We start from the raw sequence: 15,045 nt of genomic DNA, 5'->3' as shown, positions 1-15,045 counted from the left end.
TTACGCGAAGGCGTCACATTCGATTTAAAAGGAATCGTGGGCTAAAGCAAAATCACACGTCCGATTTAATTCAGAGCCTTTGTAAGAGCAAGTTTCTTACATAGGATACTCGTGTTATTCCGGTCTAAATAATGACTTCCTTCATTTCACCCCAAAACCCACCGGGTCACTTCAAGAGCTCATTTAGTGGGCGACAATGCATGCGCGATCCTGATTCCTTCCGCCAGTTGAGAACGCGCCGCCAGAGCCGCAAGCTATATGGCCCGCAAGAACAGGCGCCAACAGCAGCAAGAAGCCACTCCTCCGCCCGCTGCTGAATCCTCGGACAGCAGCAGTTCCGATTCCGCCCCCGAGGTCGCAGCACCTGTCGCCGACCTTCCAGCCCCCATCGCGCCCACGACCCCGTCGACAGACAAGCCGACGCCCAAGCAGCCGAGCCCCAAGCACATACCAAGCCCCACGAAGCAGCCCAGTCCCAAGGCCATAAGCAAGGCAGCCGCCGATATCCTTGAAACCATGAACGGAACCATCCACGTCAAGGTGCTGAGCGCCCGCAACCTGCCGACGATGGACTTTGGCAAGCGCCAAGATCCCTTTGGTAAGCCATGTTGACTAGCTGTTAGTTGCCCACTAGTACTAATTAAGACCACCGCGTGTTATTACTGTCCTGCAGTGCTAGTGCAGCTGGATAGCTCGACTCCCAAGTCTTGGGCTACTACAGACCCAGCTTTCCACGGCGGTACCAATCCGGAGTGGACTGAGAGATCCAACAACGAGCTGGAGCTCTTCTACGACGCCAGTCAGCTCGACAAGGCTGTGCTGACCTTTGAAGTGTACTCGGACGAGTCTGGCGATGAGCTCATTGGCTCTGGTCAGCTCGACGCCAGCTCCATTGTGCAGGCCCAGTCCAAGGAGCCCACCCAGTTCACTGTCCGCCTGAGAGACGTATCGCGTGGCTCTGGCAGCCGCGGAGAGGTCAACGCTGAGGTGTGGTTTGGTCCACCTGTGCGTAAGGCCTTCCGTGCCGCTGGACGCGCCTCCAAGCTTTTGGATGCACGTGATGCTTTTGTGGCTACACTGTGCTCGATTGTATCCACGGTCTGTAACTCGGTGTCGGGCTACTGCCAGCTGCCCACCGACTTTGCCAAGAAGCACCGCAAGCTGAGTATGGCTCTGGCTGCTGTGTTGGGCATCATGGCCGCTGGAGCGCTCACTGTGTTCCTGGCTATTGCTGTACCCACGATGTTGGTGGCGTTCTTCACGTTCCCGTTCTGGATTATCCCGTTCCTCGCCACGTCGTTCTTCACGGCGCCACTGTGGATTCCCATTCTACTGCTCGTCGGACTGTTCCTGCTGTTTATCGCCACGTTCGTCTTCGGACTCGGAGTCACTTCGCGCCCTGTGCGCCGTAAAGGTGCGTTCATCTCGAACAAGATCAAGCACTCGGACGTGGGTAAACGCGTGGTCTACGAGAAGATGGTGTAAGCGTCCACCCCCTAACGTCACGCCATGCGCGTGTCCTCTGTGGACCACGATCTCTTTTCCAGTGTATTGTAGCGTGAGGCTTTCTGATCTATGAGGCAAACACGAGTGTGATGCATGCCAAACCATTTGAAAGTAAAAAAAATAAGAAAAACGTTTTCCCAGTCAATTGTTTGTTGGATTGTTTGTGTTGAACGACACGCTCACATGAACGCTATTGCAGCTTGGCTGGCTTCTCTATAGACGACGTCATATCAGCCCTGCTGTTCTCCTGCTATTCCCTATCGTATAACTTATCGAATAATAATGTAAAAAAGGCTGACGTCGATACATCAACGTCAGTGGCTTGGTCATGAATCTTGGTCGGCAATATTTCTTCTTGATGGTTGCATGTTTTGTCTTCATGGGTGCAAGCAAGCACCTCGTCTTCTAGCATTTTTCTTGGGCGTCATTGGATAAGGAGAAGTGGAAGCACTTGAGCAGCAGCACAGCAGAAAGTGAGCATTGTTGTCAAATTGATCAGCCAGCTGAGCCACTCAGCTTACTGTGCATGCACAGCAGTCTTACGATGAGTCGGACCACGGGTGCTTGTGCTCTTCTTGGTGTTGTGCAGACGCTGCATCTTCTCGAACTCCGTCATGACATGCTCCAATTGGGTCTGACGCACATTCACTTGTTCCTCCAAGTGCATCACTTGCTTCTCCTTTCCTTCCAAGAACTCAATGAGGTCGCGCATCTTGCCTTGCTTCTCCTTCAACGACGTCACGAGACGGTCGTTCTCAGTCTGAATACGAGACATGTTCACATTGGCCTCCGTCAGACGTGTAGCCATCGACTTGAACTTGGTCTTGAGCAGCAACGTCTCGCGCGATTTCTTCGCCACTCGAGCCTCCAGTCCAGTCACTTCACGCTCCATGGACGCCAGAGCGGCCTTGAGTTCATCAATCATCTCTTGCTTCTCCGCTACACTCTTGAACAGGAACATATCCATATCGAGGTGGAGATCGCTAGCGAGAGCAGTAATGCTCGACTGCTCTGTACTCTCCAGCTGCTGCACGACCTTCTTGGCGATCTCATCAACAAGTTTCTGCTTTGTCGACAGCTGGAAGTTGAGACGGCAAATCTCTCGATCCTTCTCCATCACCGTGTTTTTAAGTCTAGCAACCTCCGAATCAGGAGCGCTATCGGCACCCTCAGGCAACTCAGCTCCGTTCTCCAGGAGTTTGGCGATTTGCGAGTCCTTCTCTTCCAGATCATGTTGAAGACTCGACACCAGCTTCGCCTTGTTTTCTAGTTCACTCTGGAACGCAGCTTCAGCTTCACGACGGAAGCTTTCTTGCATACTCACAGCCTCCTCACTCAACTCGAGACGTCTCTTCAACTCCTCGACGTTCTTGTCAGCAGCAGAGCCCATAAGTCGGACATTCTCCGTCTTGATCTTCAAGTTCTCATGGATCAGTTCGTCCACATGAGCACGCAGTTCGTTAATAAACTGCTCGTCTTCATAAAACTGTGCAGATGCATCGCCGTTCTGCTGCTCCTTCAAGTGGTACTCCACCAGTTTGGCTACACGAGCCTGGTTCACCGGATCAATGAGCCACTTGAAGTTCTCATTGTGCTCCATGATACCGTACAAAACCTCCATCACCACCTCTGTCGAGTTGGCAGTCAGACGAGATGAGGACTCGGCGGTGGGCTCTCCCTCTTCAGCTGAATAGTAATCTTCAGCGCCACTTTGAGAGTCTAGCTCCATGGCGTTAAGACGCGCGTCAGAGTGGGTTGAACGCTGATAAGTCACTACTCTGGACACGGGAGATTGCTGCTCCACGTCGTCTGCGATGCTTCGGAACGGCACAGACTCGTCATTGTCGTCGTCTGATGGCGTCCAGTCCATCGACTCAAAGGACGGAGTGCGGTCAGAAACCGAGCGATTGTAGCGACGCATCGTCTCGGAAGAGACCGAGTACTCGTCGTACATGTCGTCGTAGTATGAAGCCATAGTGGACGTCGAGGATGCCGAGAGATCCACAGTGTTGGGCGAGGCAGAGCGATCCACTAGCTTGTATGGCGACGCAGCGCGAACAGCGCGTGGAGTCTTCAGTTGAGGGGAAATAGAGCGACGCGTGTGGTACTGGAACGACTTGAGAGGATTCACCATCACTGCTTCCTCGCTCACTTCGACGGCTACTGCTACAGTCGTAGGGGTCGTAGGGCGGTAGTACACCACCGAGTCCGTGGGGTCCATAGAGACGGATTTCTTGTTCTGTAAGGACGAGATCCACTCGCCCATAGACTCACGCTTGGGCTTGTGCTGGCGCTCAATGGACGGGAACAGACACGAGGCACTGAGGTCGTGGTTGTGGCTGCTCTTGGTCTCTGTGTCGAATGAGAGTTTGCGGCGCTTGGAGACGCCCTCTGTGGCCTCGCTCTCTCCAGCGAACACATGCTCTTTGAGCTTCTTGGCCGTCTTGTTGACTTCATGTGACGTCGACGAGTTGAGCTTCTGTTGCGCTTTCTTCATCTTCTTCTGCTGCTTGCGAAATCGCGCGATCTGGCGGCCATGAGTCTCCAAGGCATCCACGAGCTCGCTATCCTTGAGTACGTTCTTGTCCCGCTTGCAGGCACCACTTAGCGCGGCCACAAGGCGCAGCAGCTCGTCGCGCTTGGTGTCCATAGTCGAGTCGGGAAGTGCCCTGCGACGTGTGTAGGTCCTTCTAATAGGCAGCTACAGACGCAGGCGGACCGTCAACCGTCTCTACTTGCTCCTCCCTTCTCGACGTTTCACGGAGTGGACAGAAGGCAGAGAAGTCGACGGGATTACGTCGAGATGTGTACCCAAGTCAGTGCCTACAGTCCAGACGGCAGTGCCTGCCGCTCGCTGCCTTCACCTCCTCGCTTCTCCCCGCCTACCTTAACGCTTGCTCCGTCGAGGGCAGCCGAAACCGAACGCGTCTGCTCGGGAGGAAGAAAGGGATACTGACCGCTCCTGCCATCGATTCAGCGCCGTCCTACCATCGCTAGGCACTGAACCGTAGGACGCAACTGCAACTTCTGCCCAGCTGCGACATAACGACGTTTCGCCAAAATCATTCCCGCCATAATGGAACTCGAATCTGGCACAGCCGCAGAAGATCTCAACGACCTCGACGCATGGAGGTCTCCTTGACACAGGAACTCGCCGCGAACACGGACATATAGTTTAGAATGACGGCCACTGAGTGGCGTCGATGGCATCAATCAAGCGTAGCGAAGAGGATCTTACAATCTTGTGATAAGGATAGCTACCCATTTGTACTACATCTAACTGGCTTGCTCCACATTCTGGATAGCAGATTCCAAACTTGCTCCACATTCCGAGTGGGGGGGGGTTGGAATCTGCACTCAGCGTTGGTCACATCAACTGCCAGCACCATACAGCCTCGACTGCCGCCATCCACTTGTTTCGAACTCATTTGTTAGCTTCGCAGTCTGTGGCCTGTCTTCATGCATCAAGTGCCAGTAATACGAACGGTTAAGTGTGTATGGTGCATTGAGTAATTACACGCACTAACAGCTAAATAATTTCATGGCGCTTGGTCAACGCCCGCCTGCCATACCGACCCTAAACTGCATTCTGACTACACGTTTCGGTGGCGTTTTTTTCATCGTTTTCTTCGTACCAGCATGTCTTCTGCCAATGTTGCAGCTACTGGTGGGCAACGTACTGCTCGAAGGTACGCACGAGCTCCGAGAAAGATGGACGCAGACTGGGTTCCCTCATCCAGCAAGACCGAATCAGTCGCGCGAAGAAGCGCGGGCACGAGCGCGGGATCGGCGGACGCAGGTCGTGATTGAGTACACCCAATGCCACCTGAATCTGGGTCATACCGTCATACGGGCATTGCCCGGCAAAGATTTCCCATACTACCACGCCGAACGAGAACACGTCTGCTTTCTCTGTGTACTTGCGGTTGCCTAGCACTTCTGGTCTGTAACAGTAGCAAAAAAAAATCATGTGAGTGTCTTTTCAAGATCCAAAAAGACAAAAGTTGCAGCCAACGTACGCCATCCACTGGACAGTGCCGCAGTTACCAGTCATGGTCTGAATCTGCGCCTTGACGCGCGACAGACCAAAGTCCGAGATCTTGATCGAGTAGTCGCGCTCGACAAGCAGGTTGGGGCTCTTCATGTCTCGATGCAGGATCGGCAGCTCAAATTGGTGCAGGTAGCTCATGCCACGAGCTGTGTCCAGTACGAACCGTGCACGCATCTCGTCCGTGAGCTGTCGTCGTCGTGTGCGCAGTATCGCCCAGAGTGAGCCTTGTTCCACTAGCTCGATGACTAATGCACGGTTCGCGGGGGCCAGACACGCCCCGAGCAGCATGCAGATGTTCGGGTGGTGCAAGAAGCTCATGATCTTCACTTCCGTCTCGAACTCCCGCACCACGTCGGCACTCAGATTCTGTCGGATCAGCACCTTGACAGCCACGTCTCGACCTTTCCAGGAAGCCTTGAACACTTTACCGAACGCTCCTTCCCCGATCACACGGCCAATGACCACGTCTGCCATGTCGACGTTCTGATGTGGCTTGAGGAACTGATGATTCTCCTTGTTGTCGGAGCAGTCACTGGATACCGACCCCGACTCCGATTCTGGTTCTCGTGTCATGATGACGTTGGTCTGTCGACGACGAGTAGAGTCCTTGTTGGGGGCGAACCAGTCTGATAAGTAGAGCGGAATGCCGGCCTGTCGAGCACCCTCCAGTCTCATCGAGTTGTTGCTGCCTTCGTCGGCCATACAGGACATGGGTGCATCACTGTCGAGGTCCATGAGACCACGGAGACTGTCGTAGTAGCCGCCGCCACCCTCTTGGCCCAACTGTCTGGCAAGAGCCGCCATGGCAGCGTCTGCCTCGGCATGGCGTTGCTTCTGCTTAAGGTTCTTCTTGCCTGGGCGGCGCTGCATTAGCGGCGTATCGATGTCCGCCGTCAGCTCTGCAGCCCTCACTTGGGTGGGCGAGTGTGCTTTGCCGTGGATGTAGTCGAGCTCCATCTTTTGCGTGCGGATGGGAGACCCACACAAGTGAAAGAAACCGCGGCGGTCTCCGAGACTACCACGTCGTCTGGACGCGGACGCCATGAGCAGCGCAGGAGTGCAGGTAGCTGTGCTTGGGAGCTACAGGGCAGGAAGCGAAGTGAACCGTTTGGAGGCTTTAGATTTTTCGAGCTCCTGAATCGAAACGGTGCGTTCGACGGTCTTCGCTAAGTTGACATCCGTTATCTCACAAGTTGATTGAGAGCGCTGAGACACTTGATGTTTGTAAGCAGTTGATGAAAGGCCGCTGAGAAAAACACGTGTTCGCCTAAGTTGCACCGTTCGTACAAGTTCCTCTCAGATAGCTAACTTCAACGTGATTGAGTTCGTATTCCAACCCCCCGTCATATGGACATATGGACCGTCCTGCCAGCTGCGCTGCGCTGGAACAATTTCAAGGCCGAGATGGGGGAGCAGCTAACAACATGAGCAGCAAGCACTGTTTGTCGCTGCAGTCTTCTTTGCTCTTGGAAATCATCACTTCTGTTGACTCGCTCGAAATCCGAAGTCATCAAGCATCCGCCGCTCGATTCCGACCGCAGCTTGATAGTTCGAGTCGCCGTTGGGTGGCGACGCTGGACCATTCACATCAAGTGTCGGCGTGCATCCATCGACAAGATCGTGTAGCTCATTACCATCTCGACTGAAATTTCACCTCGAATCTCATATGGGGCTAGTGTCGAGCACATGTAGCCAGCTGGACAACTAAGGCTCCATCAGTAGACGTTCCACCACGATGCCCATCAAGCCCAGGTATCGTATAAGATATCTGTTGCTTCTCTGCGAGATGTGGGTGTCTCGAGCCAATGGAGAAGCAAGTTGGCAGAGATCACGTTGCGACTTGCTTGCTCCATGCACTATTTCGAGCTGGTTGTGTCGGTTGCAGCGACTTAAAGTCCATCCTTCATGGAGCGCATGCAAATGCTTCAAGTCGCTGATATTGGAACGGCGTCGCTGTCCTTTTCGCCTTCATTGTGCTTCCTTTTGCGTTCGAGGGCATGCATGCATTGGCGGTGTTCTGAGCTGTGTTCAGCTGCAATGTGGCATGTCCACAGTCGCGAGCTTTCGATCATCAAATGGCTGGATCTATAGTTGTTTGGGTAATCTGCAAAGCACATTGGAAGCGAATACAGTGCAGGCAGCACGGTGCAGCACTCGCTGCTTTGCAAAGATCTATTGCGTCTTCGGCAGCGGGGTCGAGGCAGCATGCCCCTTGATTGCTCCGATCAAGCACTGGGACGCACATGCATTTCGTCATCGGCGAGTACGACATCGACGCAAAACACCGGCATTATAATAGCTTTGGCGTAGTCAGCTTAGTATCGCATTGCTATTTTAGCTACCTGTATCCACTTTAGAATAAGAATGCATGCACCTTCAACAGACTCATATATCGCTTGTGAGACTGAGACACGATAAACGCTAGATTTCCGGGTGCAGGCAACACAACCAGGTCAAAGGTGTAAACTAGAAGCAAATGACTTGGTGCTGCTCGAAGTGAAGCGACGATTTCCTCGGCAACGATGTCTCCGCAAACGAACAACACTCACATGCAACTGTGCTCCCTCGCCTCGTCTACCAAGTCGGCTAGAAAAATTTAAGCTCGACAAGAAGGCAAAGTTCCACCAAAATGCAGTCAGCCCATCGATGCGGGGACATGAAAACTCTTGTACTCTGCTTGGCATTGGGTGCTCGGATGAAACGCATGAAAAACATAGGTTACTGAGAGCCGACATGGCCGACTTTGTCCATCCTACGAAGGGTAAGCTTCAACGTGAAGGCGATACGATAATGGGCGCGCCGTAATAGTCTAGCAGGTGGGTCCTTCACGGTAGCTCTTCGGCAGTGTTCCGCATTGCCCGCATTCACTGCACATTTTACTACAGAACAGGCACTTGGTCGCTTTGTTCCCGTTGCGTTGGGTGAGGCAGCTGCCCTCCTTTGGATCATCCAATCTCGGTCAGCGCTTGATCGATCACCGAGACACCTACTTGTTGAAGTCGTTGAAGCTGTCCTGCGGGCATCTCGAGAGTTGCCTTGATAAACGCAGCGCTCGTTGGACAGGCTGTCCAGGACACTACGAGCTTGATTCCGTAGCGATTTCCCGGTTGCAAATCTGCACTAAGCTAAACCCGGAATTCAGACTGCGACATCAGCCTCGACTCCGGCGTCTCCGTAATCGTACTGTAGCTCCAGCAAAATGGCCATCGATCAGTCTTCATTCGTGTATCGGATCATCTTATTTTTCTTAAAGCTGGAATATGTTGAAAAGAAAAATAAGAGGAATCGATATACACGGCAGGGATATGGCGTTCATCTCAGCACGCACTCTTCAACTCGTGATACATTATTCGGACTCGCATAACAAGTACTACAGCTGCCCAGTGGCAACTGCAACAGCTACTCCATTTCTTCGTTCACCTTCCGCTATCACTACAGCACGCTCTGATCGCTGATTTGCAACAGAGGTAGGCAGACATCCGTAAATTCTCAGCCTCTAAGTACGGCAGCAGCCCCACGCCATCCGCATTCGCAGGAACGAACTGTCCTCCACTACCTCAACCTGCGACGCCGGCTGGAATCCAACCGACTGGAACAACTTCATCGCCGCGAACGAGTTGTTTTGCGGCACATATGCGACTAGAGCTTCCGGATGTGTAGGCTGGTTCGCGTAGATAGCCTCAATGTCCTGCAACACAACACAACAGCATTCACTGTGAGCCTGCGAGCTAGCTCAATGCGCGACTACCAAGGTTCTCACCTCGACGACTGCGCGGAGGAACCTCCTTGCATATCCCTGCCGCCGCTTGGGCTCCACGATACCGAAATGCTCGATAATGGCCACTTGGCTACCGTTCTCCTCCGAGGCAGGCCTCCATCGTGCGACACCCATAGGTCCATCGCCAACTAGATCCAAGTCCGACGCAATAGCACTTCATTAGCATCTCTACCACCAGCATCCACTTGAGACACAAAAGGCTTCCGCACCAAACGAAACCAAATGCCGCGACATTGGGTCGTCCGGAAGAACTTTGGCCATATTGGGGAAGATTCTCTCCCTCAAGATCTTGATAAATGTCCACAATGCCAGATTAGCGCGCTCCAGAGCTGCAACTGTGCCAGCGACAGACTCGTCCTGCCCCTGGCAGTCGAACCGCTGCACCGTAAACTCAAACGCCGTAAACGCCATCTATCTCATTGCCAAACCGAGAAGAAGTCAGCATAATTATCGTATGAACATTGCGTCTACTGGAATATAATGGATTTTCACCTTGAAGCACCTGTACGTGCGGCTTTTGCCGGTGTGACCGCAAATGGGGCACTTGACGCCCTGTATCAAGCAGAAACCCCACAGTTTAGCCACGAGTTCGCATCAAAATCCAGCGTTCAACCCCTCGAAATGCAGCTCGTGATCTCTGCTTTCTATTCCGCCCCAACTTCTGCGACGTACTTGTTCGTGGTCGTGTCCACAGACGCCGCAACGTTGGGCCATGCTATCGTCCTTTGTCTCCATCTCGGTTCAGGATAAGTCAAACTCCATCTTGTCATCTGATCGAGTTTAGCGGGTTTTGCGTACCGATAAATCGGTACGCCTCAGTTAATTATCCATTCACCAAACGTTATGATGCCGCTCGATGCGGCGGAGACGCGACGAATATCTGCGCAGTTAGCGATGCTAGAGCAGCAGCGCGCGCATGGAAATCTGCCACATGAAGACACGCCACTTCGGCTGTACAGAATGCGCACTGGCGGCTTCGTACGCGTGTTGGATCAGCACCCAGAGCCAATCTCGCAGGACTTGGTATGCTCCGAATTATTCGCAACATTAACCGCTTTTTTTTGCTAATCTAACACTGCGGTTTGATTCAGCTGGATACTATTGACGCGTTTATTAGGAGAAGCGCCGATAGCGAAGAGTTAGAAGATAAGGAGGCTGTTGCAGAGGAGGAAAAAGAGGAGACACGACAAGATAATGCCTACAAAGAGGCTGAGGTTGCAGAACAGAGCACAGTAAGTCAAGGAAAGAAAGAAGTGGCTAATGAGGATGCTGTTGCTGCTGGCGAAGATGTTGCAACGGCAATTGCCACTGTAGCAACGGGCGTGGACGACGACGACGTTGAAAAAACTCAGCCGTGTACTTCAGATAATGTGGACATAGCGCCTCCGTGGGAAGATGCAGGTGCTACAAATACTCCACAGGAGCTATTGGCTCGAAATGAACGAGTAAGTGAATGGCTGGGTAAGCAGACCAAGGTGGAGGGACAGACAACAGAGTTGCACTTGGACATTGCGCAGCCAAACGAATGTCCGGTGGAACCGGTTGAAAACGAACAGGGAAAGACTGTGGATCACCCGACGCTGTATGAACAATGGCCGCCGCAGCTTGAAGAGCGACGCAAGATGTGGTTTATTCCTCGAAATTCTGGCAGGAAGACGAGTGTCGTTGGAGCAAAACATCAGCCTGTCGTCTACTGGATGCACAACACACTGCGAGTGATGCAGGGGAATTTCGGCCTGGAAGTGGCTATTTTACTCTCACGACGACTGTCTGCCCCATTGGTAGTTCTATCCTTGATACAGTCGTCCATTATCTACCCAGTTTGCCACTCAGCCACAGCGAGCGATGCATACGCGAGGTTCTCACTGGTTGAGTTGTATCAGCAATTCTTACACGCTGGAGTGCCTTTCTTCGGGATCACAGCCAAAGAGGATGAAGGTTTAAAAGCCTCAGGTGACCAGCAATCTTTCGCATTGAAGCCCAATCCACTGTACGAATTGCTGGATGCGTTCGAGCCGCACGCGGTAGTAACAGACGCCATGTTTGACTCTCCAGGCAGGAACGATCTCATACGTTTGGCTCGTTATTTAGAGCTGAATCGCTCGTCTTGCTCATGGTCACTCCTTTCTATGGACTCTACAACCTGCTGCCCCGCCTATCAACTCTCCATGAAGCTGCAAGGATCATTCGAGCGTGGTGCTGGTTTCGCTAGTGAAGAGCAGTTTGCGGCCGAGTATGCATCATTTGCTCAGCCTCGTCATGGAACGTATGTATTCAGTTCCTTGCCGCGTGTTGTTCAAGATCCAGCGCTAAATCGGCGACGATCAAAGATGCTGTCCTCCGTGTTGCAGCGACTACACTTGGAAGAAGTAAACTGGCACATCGTGAAGGCAGAAAATGCGCAATCCGGCACTCAGATGCGACGATTCAGTGAAGGAGAGGGACTCCAGAAGCTGAGCCAGCTTTTGTCAGGTTCGGATGGTCAACCAGCTATTCAAGCGGAGTTACGTGGTGGAGGAGTTCTGAGTCTGTTGCCATTCATCCGTCATGGTACGCTGTTTGCCGGCTACGTACTGCTGCGACTAAGCGAAGCAATCGCTTCTTGCCCAACACCTACAACTCCACAGGAACGAAAGGCGCTTGCTATGCGGAAGGTAAGTGCTGGAAGTGTTATGCTGTGTTATCGAGCTTTGGCTTAATAATATTTTTCTTGCCACAACGACAGGTTATGAGATCTCGCGCGGTGAACCACTTGGGCAGAGAGCGCGACTACGTTTTGTATCTAGCTCTGTGGGCTGCGGCGAATTGTGAATCAAAAGATTCAGCTCAACCGGATATGGCGTCGCTCTCGACCAGCGAAGTCATTGCAAGCCTGAACATGTCAGCACCGCGCACATCGTCGTTGTAAGTTGCGTTGAGCTCTTCTGTACTGCAGTTTTGCTATAGTGGGTAAGGTGACTAAGCTGTATTTCGTCGCTTTCAGGATGACATACCAGAAGGTCTTGCCTCCTTGGGCATTCAGCGCTGCTAGAATCGGTGCTATCTCTAATGGACAAGTACCAGGCGCTGCTCTCTACGACCCATACGAGTTGGAAAGTGCAAGGACAAAAGATCCATATTGGAACGAGATCCAAAAGTTTTCTGTGGAGCAGCAGTACCTTCACCCCCTACTAGTCGTCTATTGGGCTTATCGATTGATGACTTGGAATGTGTCCAGTCGAGCAGCTATTGCGGTACGCTCAGCGACTAAATGCCTTTACTGATCTGTATCTAATTATTTTCTTTGTGCAGACAATCGATTCTCTCATTTCGCAGTGTGCGCTCGGATCTGACAGATCTCCTGATGCTGTGTTTATCGTATGGAAGCAGCTATTTCGCCTTGGATCGAACAATAGTGCGATCAACGCGAATAGCGAAACGAAAACTCCCAATCTAGATGATCTCCGAGAGTTCCAACGTATTCTGGAGAGCGAAATCGCGTCCCAACCACAACTACAGCTACGTCCATGATCGAGAAGACAATGCAATTGGCAATTATTTAATAGCTCCTTGTGATAATAGTCGTGAAAATGTGATTGACGTGGCGATACGGTCGAATGCTAGTGCTTTAGCTTCAATGTCCAGCACAGGACCATTTCACCTGGCAGTTATTCACTCGAGTCTGCGAACTGATAGAGAGCCACTTGCACTGACAAGCGTACGCAGCAAAATCTACATCGACCCGTCAGTAGTTGGCACTGAAAACGTCATGTAGCAAGCCTCACCTGGAGCGATTTCCATTTTAACTCGAAGTTTTGTCTCGTTTGGCACATTCTCGCGAAAGAACATGTAGTCGGCACTGGCATCCCATTTCCTATCGTAGCGTGAAACGGTGGGTTTGGTGCATCATGCTAAAAGTTTTTCTAGTCGTGACTTACTTGCCGGGAAATTGCACAACAGTGAAGTCACACTCGTTACATCGGAGATTAGTACATGCTCTAGGAAAGATAGAAGCGTTAGAATTTACTAAATCTTCGTGAAAACAAAGTCATACCGTAACGAGAATGCGGTACTAAGGCCACGACTGGCACGCCCTCCATCCATCAGCACTTGGGAACATCTACAAGACAACAAAGTGGATCGAGTTAGCAACGAGTAAAATACAAGAATGAAATATGGATTGGACTTTTTAGTGCCGCCAGCTTGAAACTCGTTCCGTGAGGGTGAGTTGTATGCACCTGCTCTCGGTGATGACATCGGTCTCGGATGAACGGCAGCAGGTTTACTGTCTTCATCTCCGAGCATGTCTAATAGATCGTCAAGTTCATTTTTACTCTGTTCGAGTAATTAATAACAAAATTGCAGGCAGCAAGAGCATTTATGACAAAACGTACCCGGTCCTTGCTAGCAGGCTGAGTAATTCTGGCGGAGCTTTCCGATTCGTTGGAGTACTTGACTCCTGAAGAATGACCTCCCGTCCCGCCTCCCCCAGATCCTGGGCTTTTCATCGCGTCCTCGACCTCATTAAGTAGATCCTGGAAGTTCATGTTCCTCACGCTTCAAGCAGCACCAAGTCGTTACTACGATAAGCCCACGACCCAATCTATCCTTAGCTTATCTCCTGGCCGCGAATTAATAGGGAAATAGAATACATGTCATGTTTATCATACCAAGACTATACTTGTCGATTCAACGGGTGCCGAAGATGCGGGCTGGGCGAGCTTGTCAGTGGCAGTGTCTTCAAACTCGTCCACATTGAATCCTTCGATGAGCTTTTTCCAGCCGAACGAGGCGATCGAAAACAATGCGAACAGCGGTCTGAACAAGCAGCAACCACAGTGAGTATCACATCTATAGTACTTTGCGATATCATAACTAAAACATTACCGTGCATACCTTGTAATGAGATCGAACCATCCGCTCTGCGGGGCAGCGCCGTTCACATAACGAATGTACAGGAACGCATCGTGCCGCACTCCGTCAATCATGTAGTAATCTGCAGCAACAGCCTCCGATGTTAGAAACCAAAACCTGGTCATTCCTCCCTCTACCTCTATCCATACCTTGTAAATACCGCAGGTTCTGGAATCCGTTCTTCTCGTAAAAATGTCTGGCACTCAAATTATCAGCTTTCACATGGAGATAAACCGCTCCACACTGCGGTTGGCGACAGGCTTGAGCTATGCATTCCTGCAGCAGCTCTGACGCGATACCCATTCTTCTGACCGACGACCGAGTGCCCAGTGTCAAGATGTACATTACATGAGTATGTTCCCAGTCATCCGGAGAGATCAAGTCTGGGTCGTCCACTTTGCTCAGCGGTAGTGTACTGGCCGTCACAGCGCCAAGAATATTTTCATCTCGTCGGTCTTCCAGATTGGGTTGGACTGGTATCTCCACTGCCAGACGAGCGAATAGAGGACCGCCCGTCTCCATCCACATGCCCTGAGCCGCACCGTCGTAGAACGCCTGGTTGTAGCGGATGGGGAACCATTCCTCATGCAGAGCTCGCACTTGTGGGATGTCCCACGAGTTCAAGTCGCGGAAGTAGATGACGCGCTCGGGTGTTGAAGTTGCCGCCTGCACCTTGACGGTGCCCAAGTCGTCCAGTTCGTGGTCGATCTCTAGCGCCACGACGCGCGGGATCAACTCGTCCACGGCGTCGACGCTCGCCATCTTTTTCCCAGCAGCCCAATTTGTCCGAAAATGTCACGTCTTTCTTGGATTATGA

At 51.9% G+C, this 15,045-nt stretch overlaps 7 protein-coding genes across 14 annotated transcripts; 3 read left to right on the top strand and 4 right to left on the bottom strand.

The window, feature by feature from the left end:
• The first annotated feature begins 107 nt into the window (after positions 1 to 107).
• On the top strand, positions 108 to 1,651 carry PPTG_14382 (hypothetical protein). The gene is made up of 2 exons (XM_008910977.1): positions 108 to 598; positions 674 to 1,651. Exons 1-2 carry the CDS (start codon positions 259 to 261, stop codon positions 1,483 to 1,485), a joined length of 1,152 nt encoding a protein of 383 aa, XP_008909225.1. The 5' UTR covers positions 108 to 258; the 3' UTR covers positions 1,486 to 1,651.
• On the bottom strand, positions 1,638 to 4,561 carry PPTG_14381 (hypothetical protein). The gene has a single exon (XM_008910976.1). It carries the CDS (start codon positions 4,154 to 4,156, stop codon positions 2,024 to 2,026), a length of 2,133 nt encoding a protein of 710 aa, XP_008909224.1. The 5' UTR covers positions 4,157 to 4,561; the 3' UTR covers positions 1,638 to 2,023.
• A 423-nt stretch (positions 4,562 to 4,984) lies between these two features.
• PPTG_14380 (TKL protein kinase) lies at positions 4,985 to 6,717 on the bottom strand. The gene is made up of 2 exons (XM_008910975.1): positions 5,526 to 6,717; positions 4,985 to 5,450 (listed from the first exon to the last, which is right to left on the bottom strand). Exons 1-2 carry the CDS (start codon positions 6,599 to 6,601, stop codon positions 5,168 to 5,170), a joined length of 1,359 nt encoding a protein of 452 aa, XP_008909223.1. The 5' UTR covers positions 6,602 to 6,717; the 3' UTR covers positions 4,985 to 5,167.
• A 351-nt stretch (positions 6,718 to 7,068) lies between these two features.
• PPTG_23487 (hypothetical protein) lies at positions 7,069 to 8,010 on the top strand. Its single transcript, XM_008910974.1, has one exon. The coding sequence runs from the start codon at positions 7,293 to 7,295 to the stop codon at positions 7,851 to 7,853; it is 561 nt and encodes a 186-aa protein (XP_008909222.1). The 5' UTR covers positions 7,069 to 7,292; the 3' UTR covers positions 7,854 to 8,010.
• A 758-nt stretch (positions 8,011 to 8,768) lies between these two features.
• Positions 8,769 to 10,096, bottom strand: PPTG_14379 (hypothetical protein). 4 transcript variants are annotated; one of them, XM_008910970.1, is made up of 5 exons: positions 10,008 to 10,096; positions 9,828 to 9,887; positions 9,545 to 9,746; positions 9,318 to 9,463; positions 8,769 to 9,245 (listed from the first exon to the last, which is right to left on the bottom strand). In XM_008910970.1, exons 1-5 carry the CDS (start codon positions 10,068 to 10,070, stop codon positions 9,054 to 9,056), a joined length of 663 nt encoding a protein of 220 aa, XP_008909218.1. In that variant the 5' UTR covers positions 10,071 to 10,096; the 3' UTR covers positions 8,769 to 9,053. The 4 variants fall into 4 exon arrangements, with proteins under 4 accessions (XP_008909218.1, XP_008909219.1, XP_008909220.1 ...); XM_008910971.1 differs by having other exon boundaries at positions 9,828 to 10,096; XM_008910972.1 differs by having other exon boundaries at positions 9,545 to 9,887.
• Positions 10,097 to 10,110: 14 nt separating this feature from the next.
• On the top strand, positions 10,111 to 13,485 carry PPTG_14378 (hypothetical protein). 5 transcript variants are annotated; one of them, XM_008910965.1, is made up of 5 exons: positions 10,111 to 10,358; positions 10,427 to 11,989; positions 12,061 to 12,239; positions 12,319 to 12,568; positions 12,627 to 13,485. In XM_008910965.1, the coding sequence occupies exons 1-5, from the start codon at positions 10,179 to 10,181 to the stop codon at positions 12,843 to 12,845; spliced, it is 2,391 nt and encodes a 796-aa protein (XP_008909213.1). In that variant the 5' UTR covers positions 10,111 to 10,178; the 3' UTR covers positions 12,846 to 13,485. The 5 variants fall into 5 exon arrangements, with proteins under 5 accessions (XP_008909213.1, XP_008909215.1, XP_008909217.1 ...); XM_008910967.1 differs by having other exon boundaries at positions 12,061 to 12,568; XM_008910969.1 differs by having other exon boundaries at positions 10,111 to 11,989.
• On the bottom strand, positions 12,983 to 14,990 carry PPTG_23486 (hypothetical protein; the record flags this gene model as incomplete). The annotated part of the gene is made up of 9 exons (XM_008910964.1): positions 12,983 to 13,023; positions 13,100 to 13,188; positions 13,253 to 13,312; positions 13,369 to 13,434; positions 13,501 to 13,649; positions 13,709 to 13,849; positions 13,985 to 14,132; positions 14,211 to 14,310; positions 14,378 to 14,990. 9 exons carry the CDS (start codon positions 14,988 to 14,990, stop codon positions 12,983 to 12,985), a joined length of 1,407 nt encoding a protein of 468 aa, XP_008909212.1.
• Positions 14,991 to 15,045: the final 55 nt, after the last annotated feature.

The sequence above is a fragment of the Phytophthora parasitica genome (assembly GCF_000247585.1).
Source record: "Phytophthora parasitica INRA-310 unplaced genomic scaffold supercont2.39, whole genome shotgun sequence".
NCBI lineage: Eukaryota > Oomycota > Peronosporomycetes > Peronosporales > Peronosporaceae > Phytophthora > Phytophthora nicotianae.
This window is presented reverse-complemented; position numbering and strand designations above follow the sequence as displayed.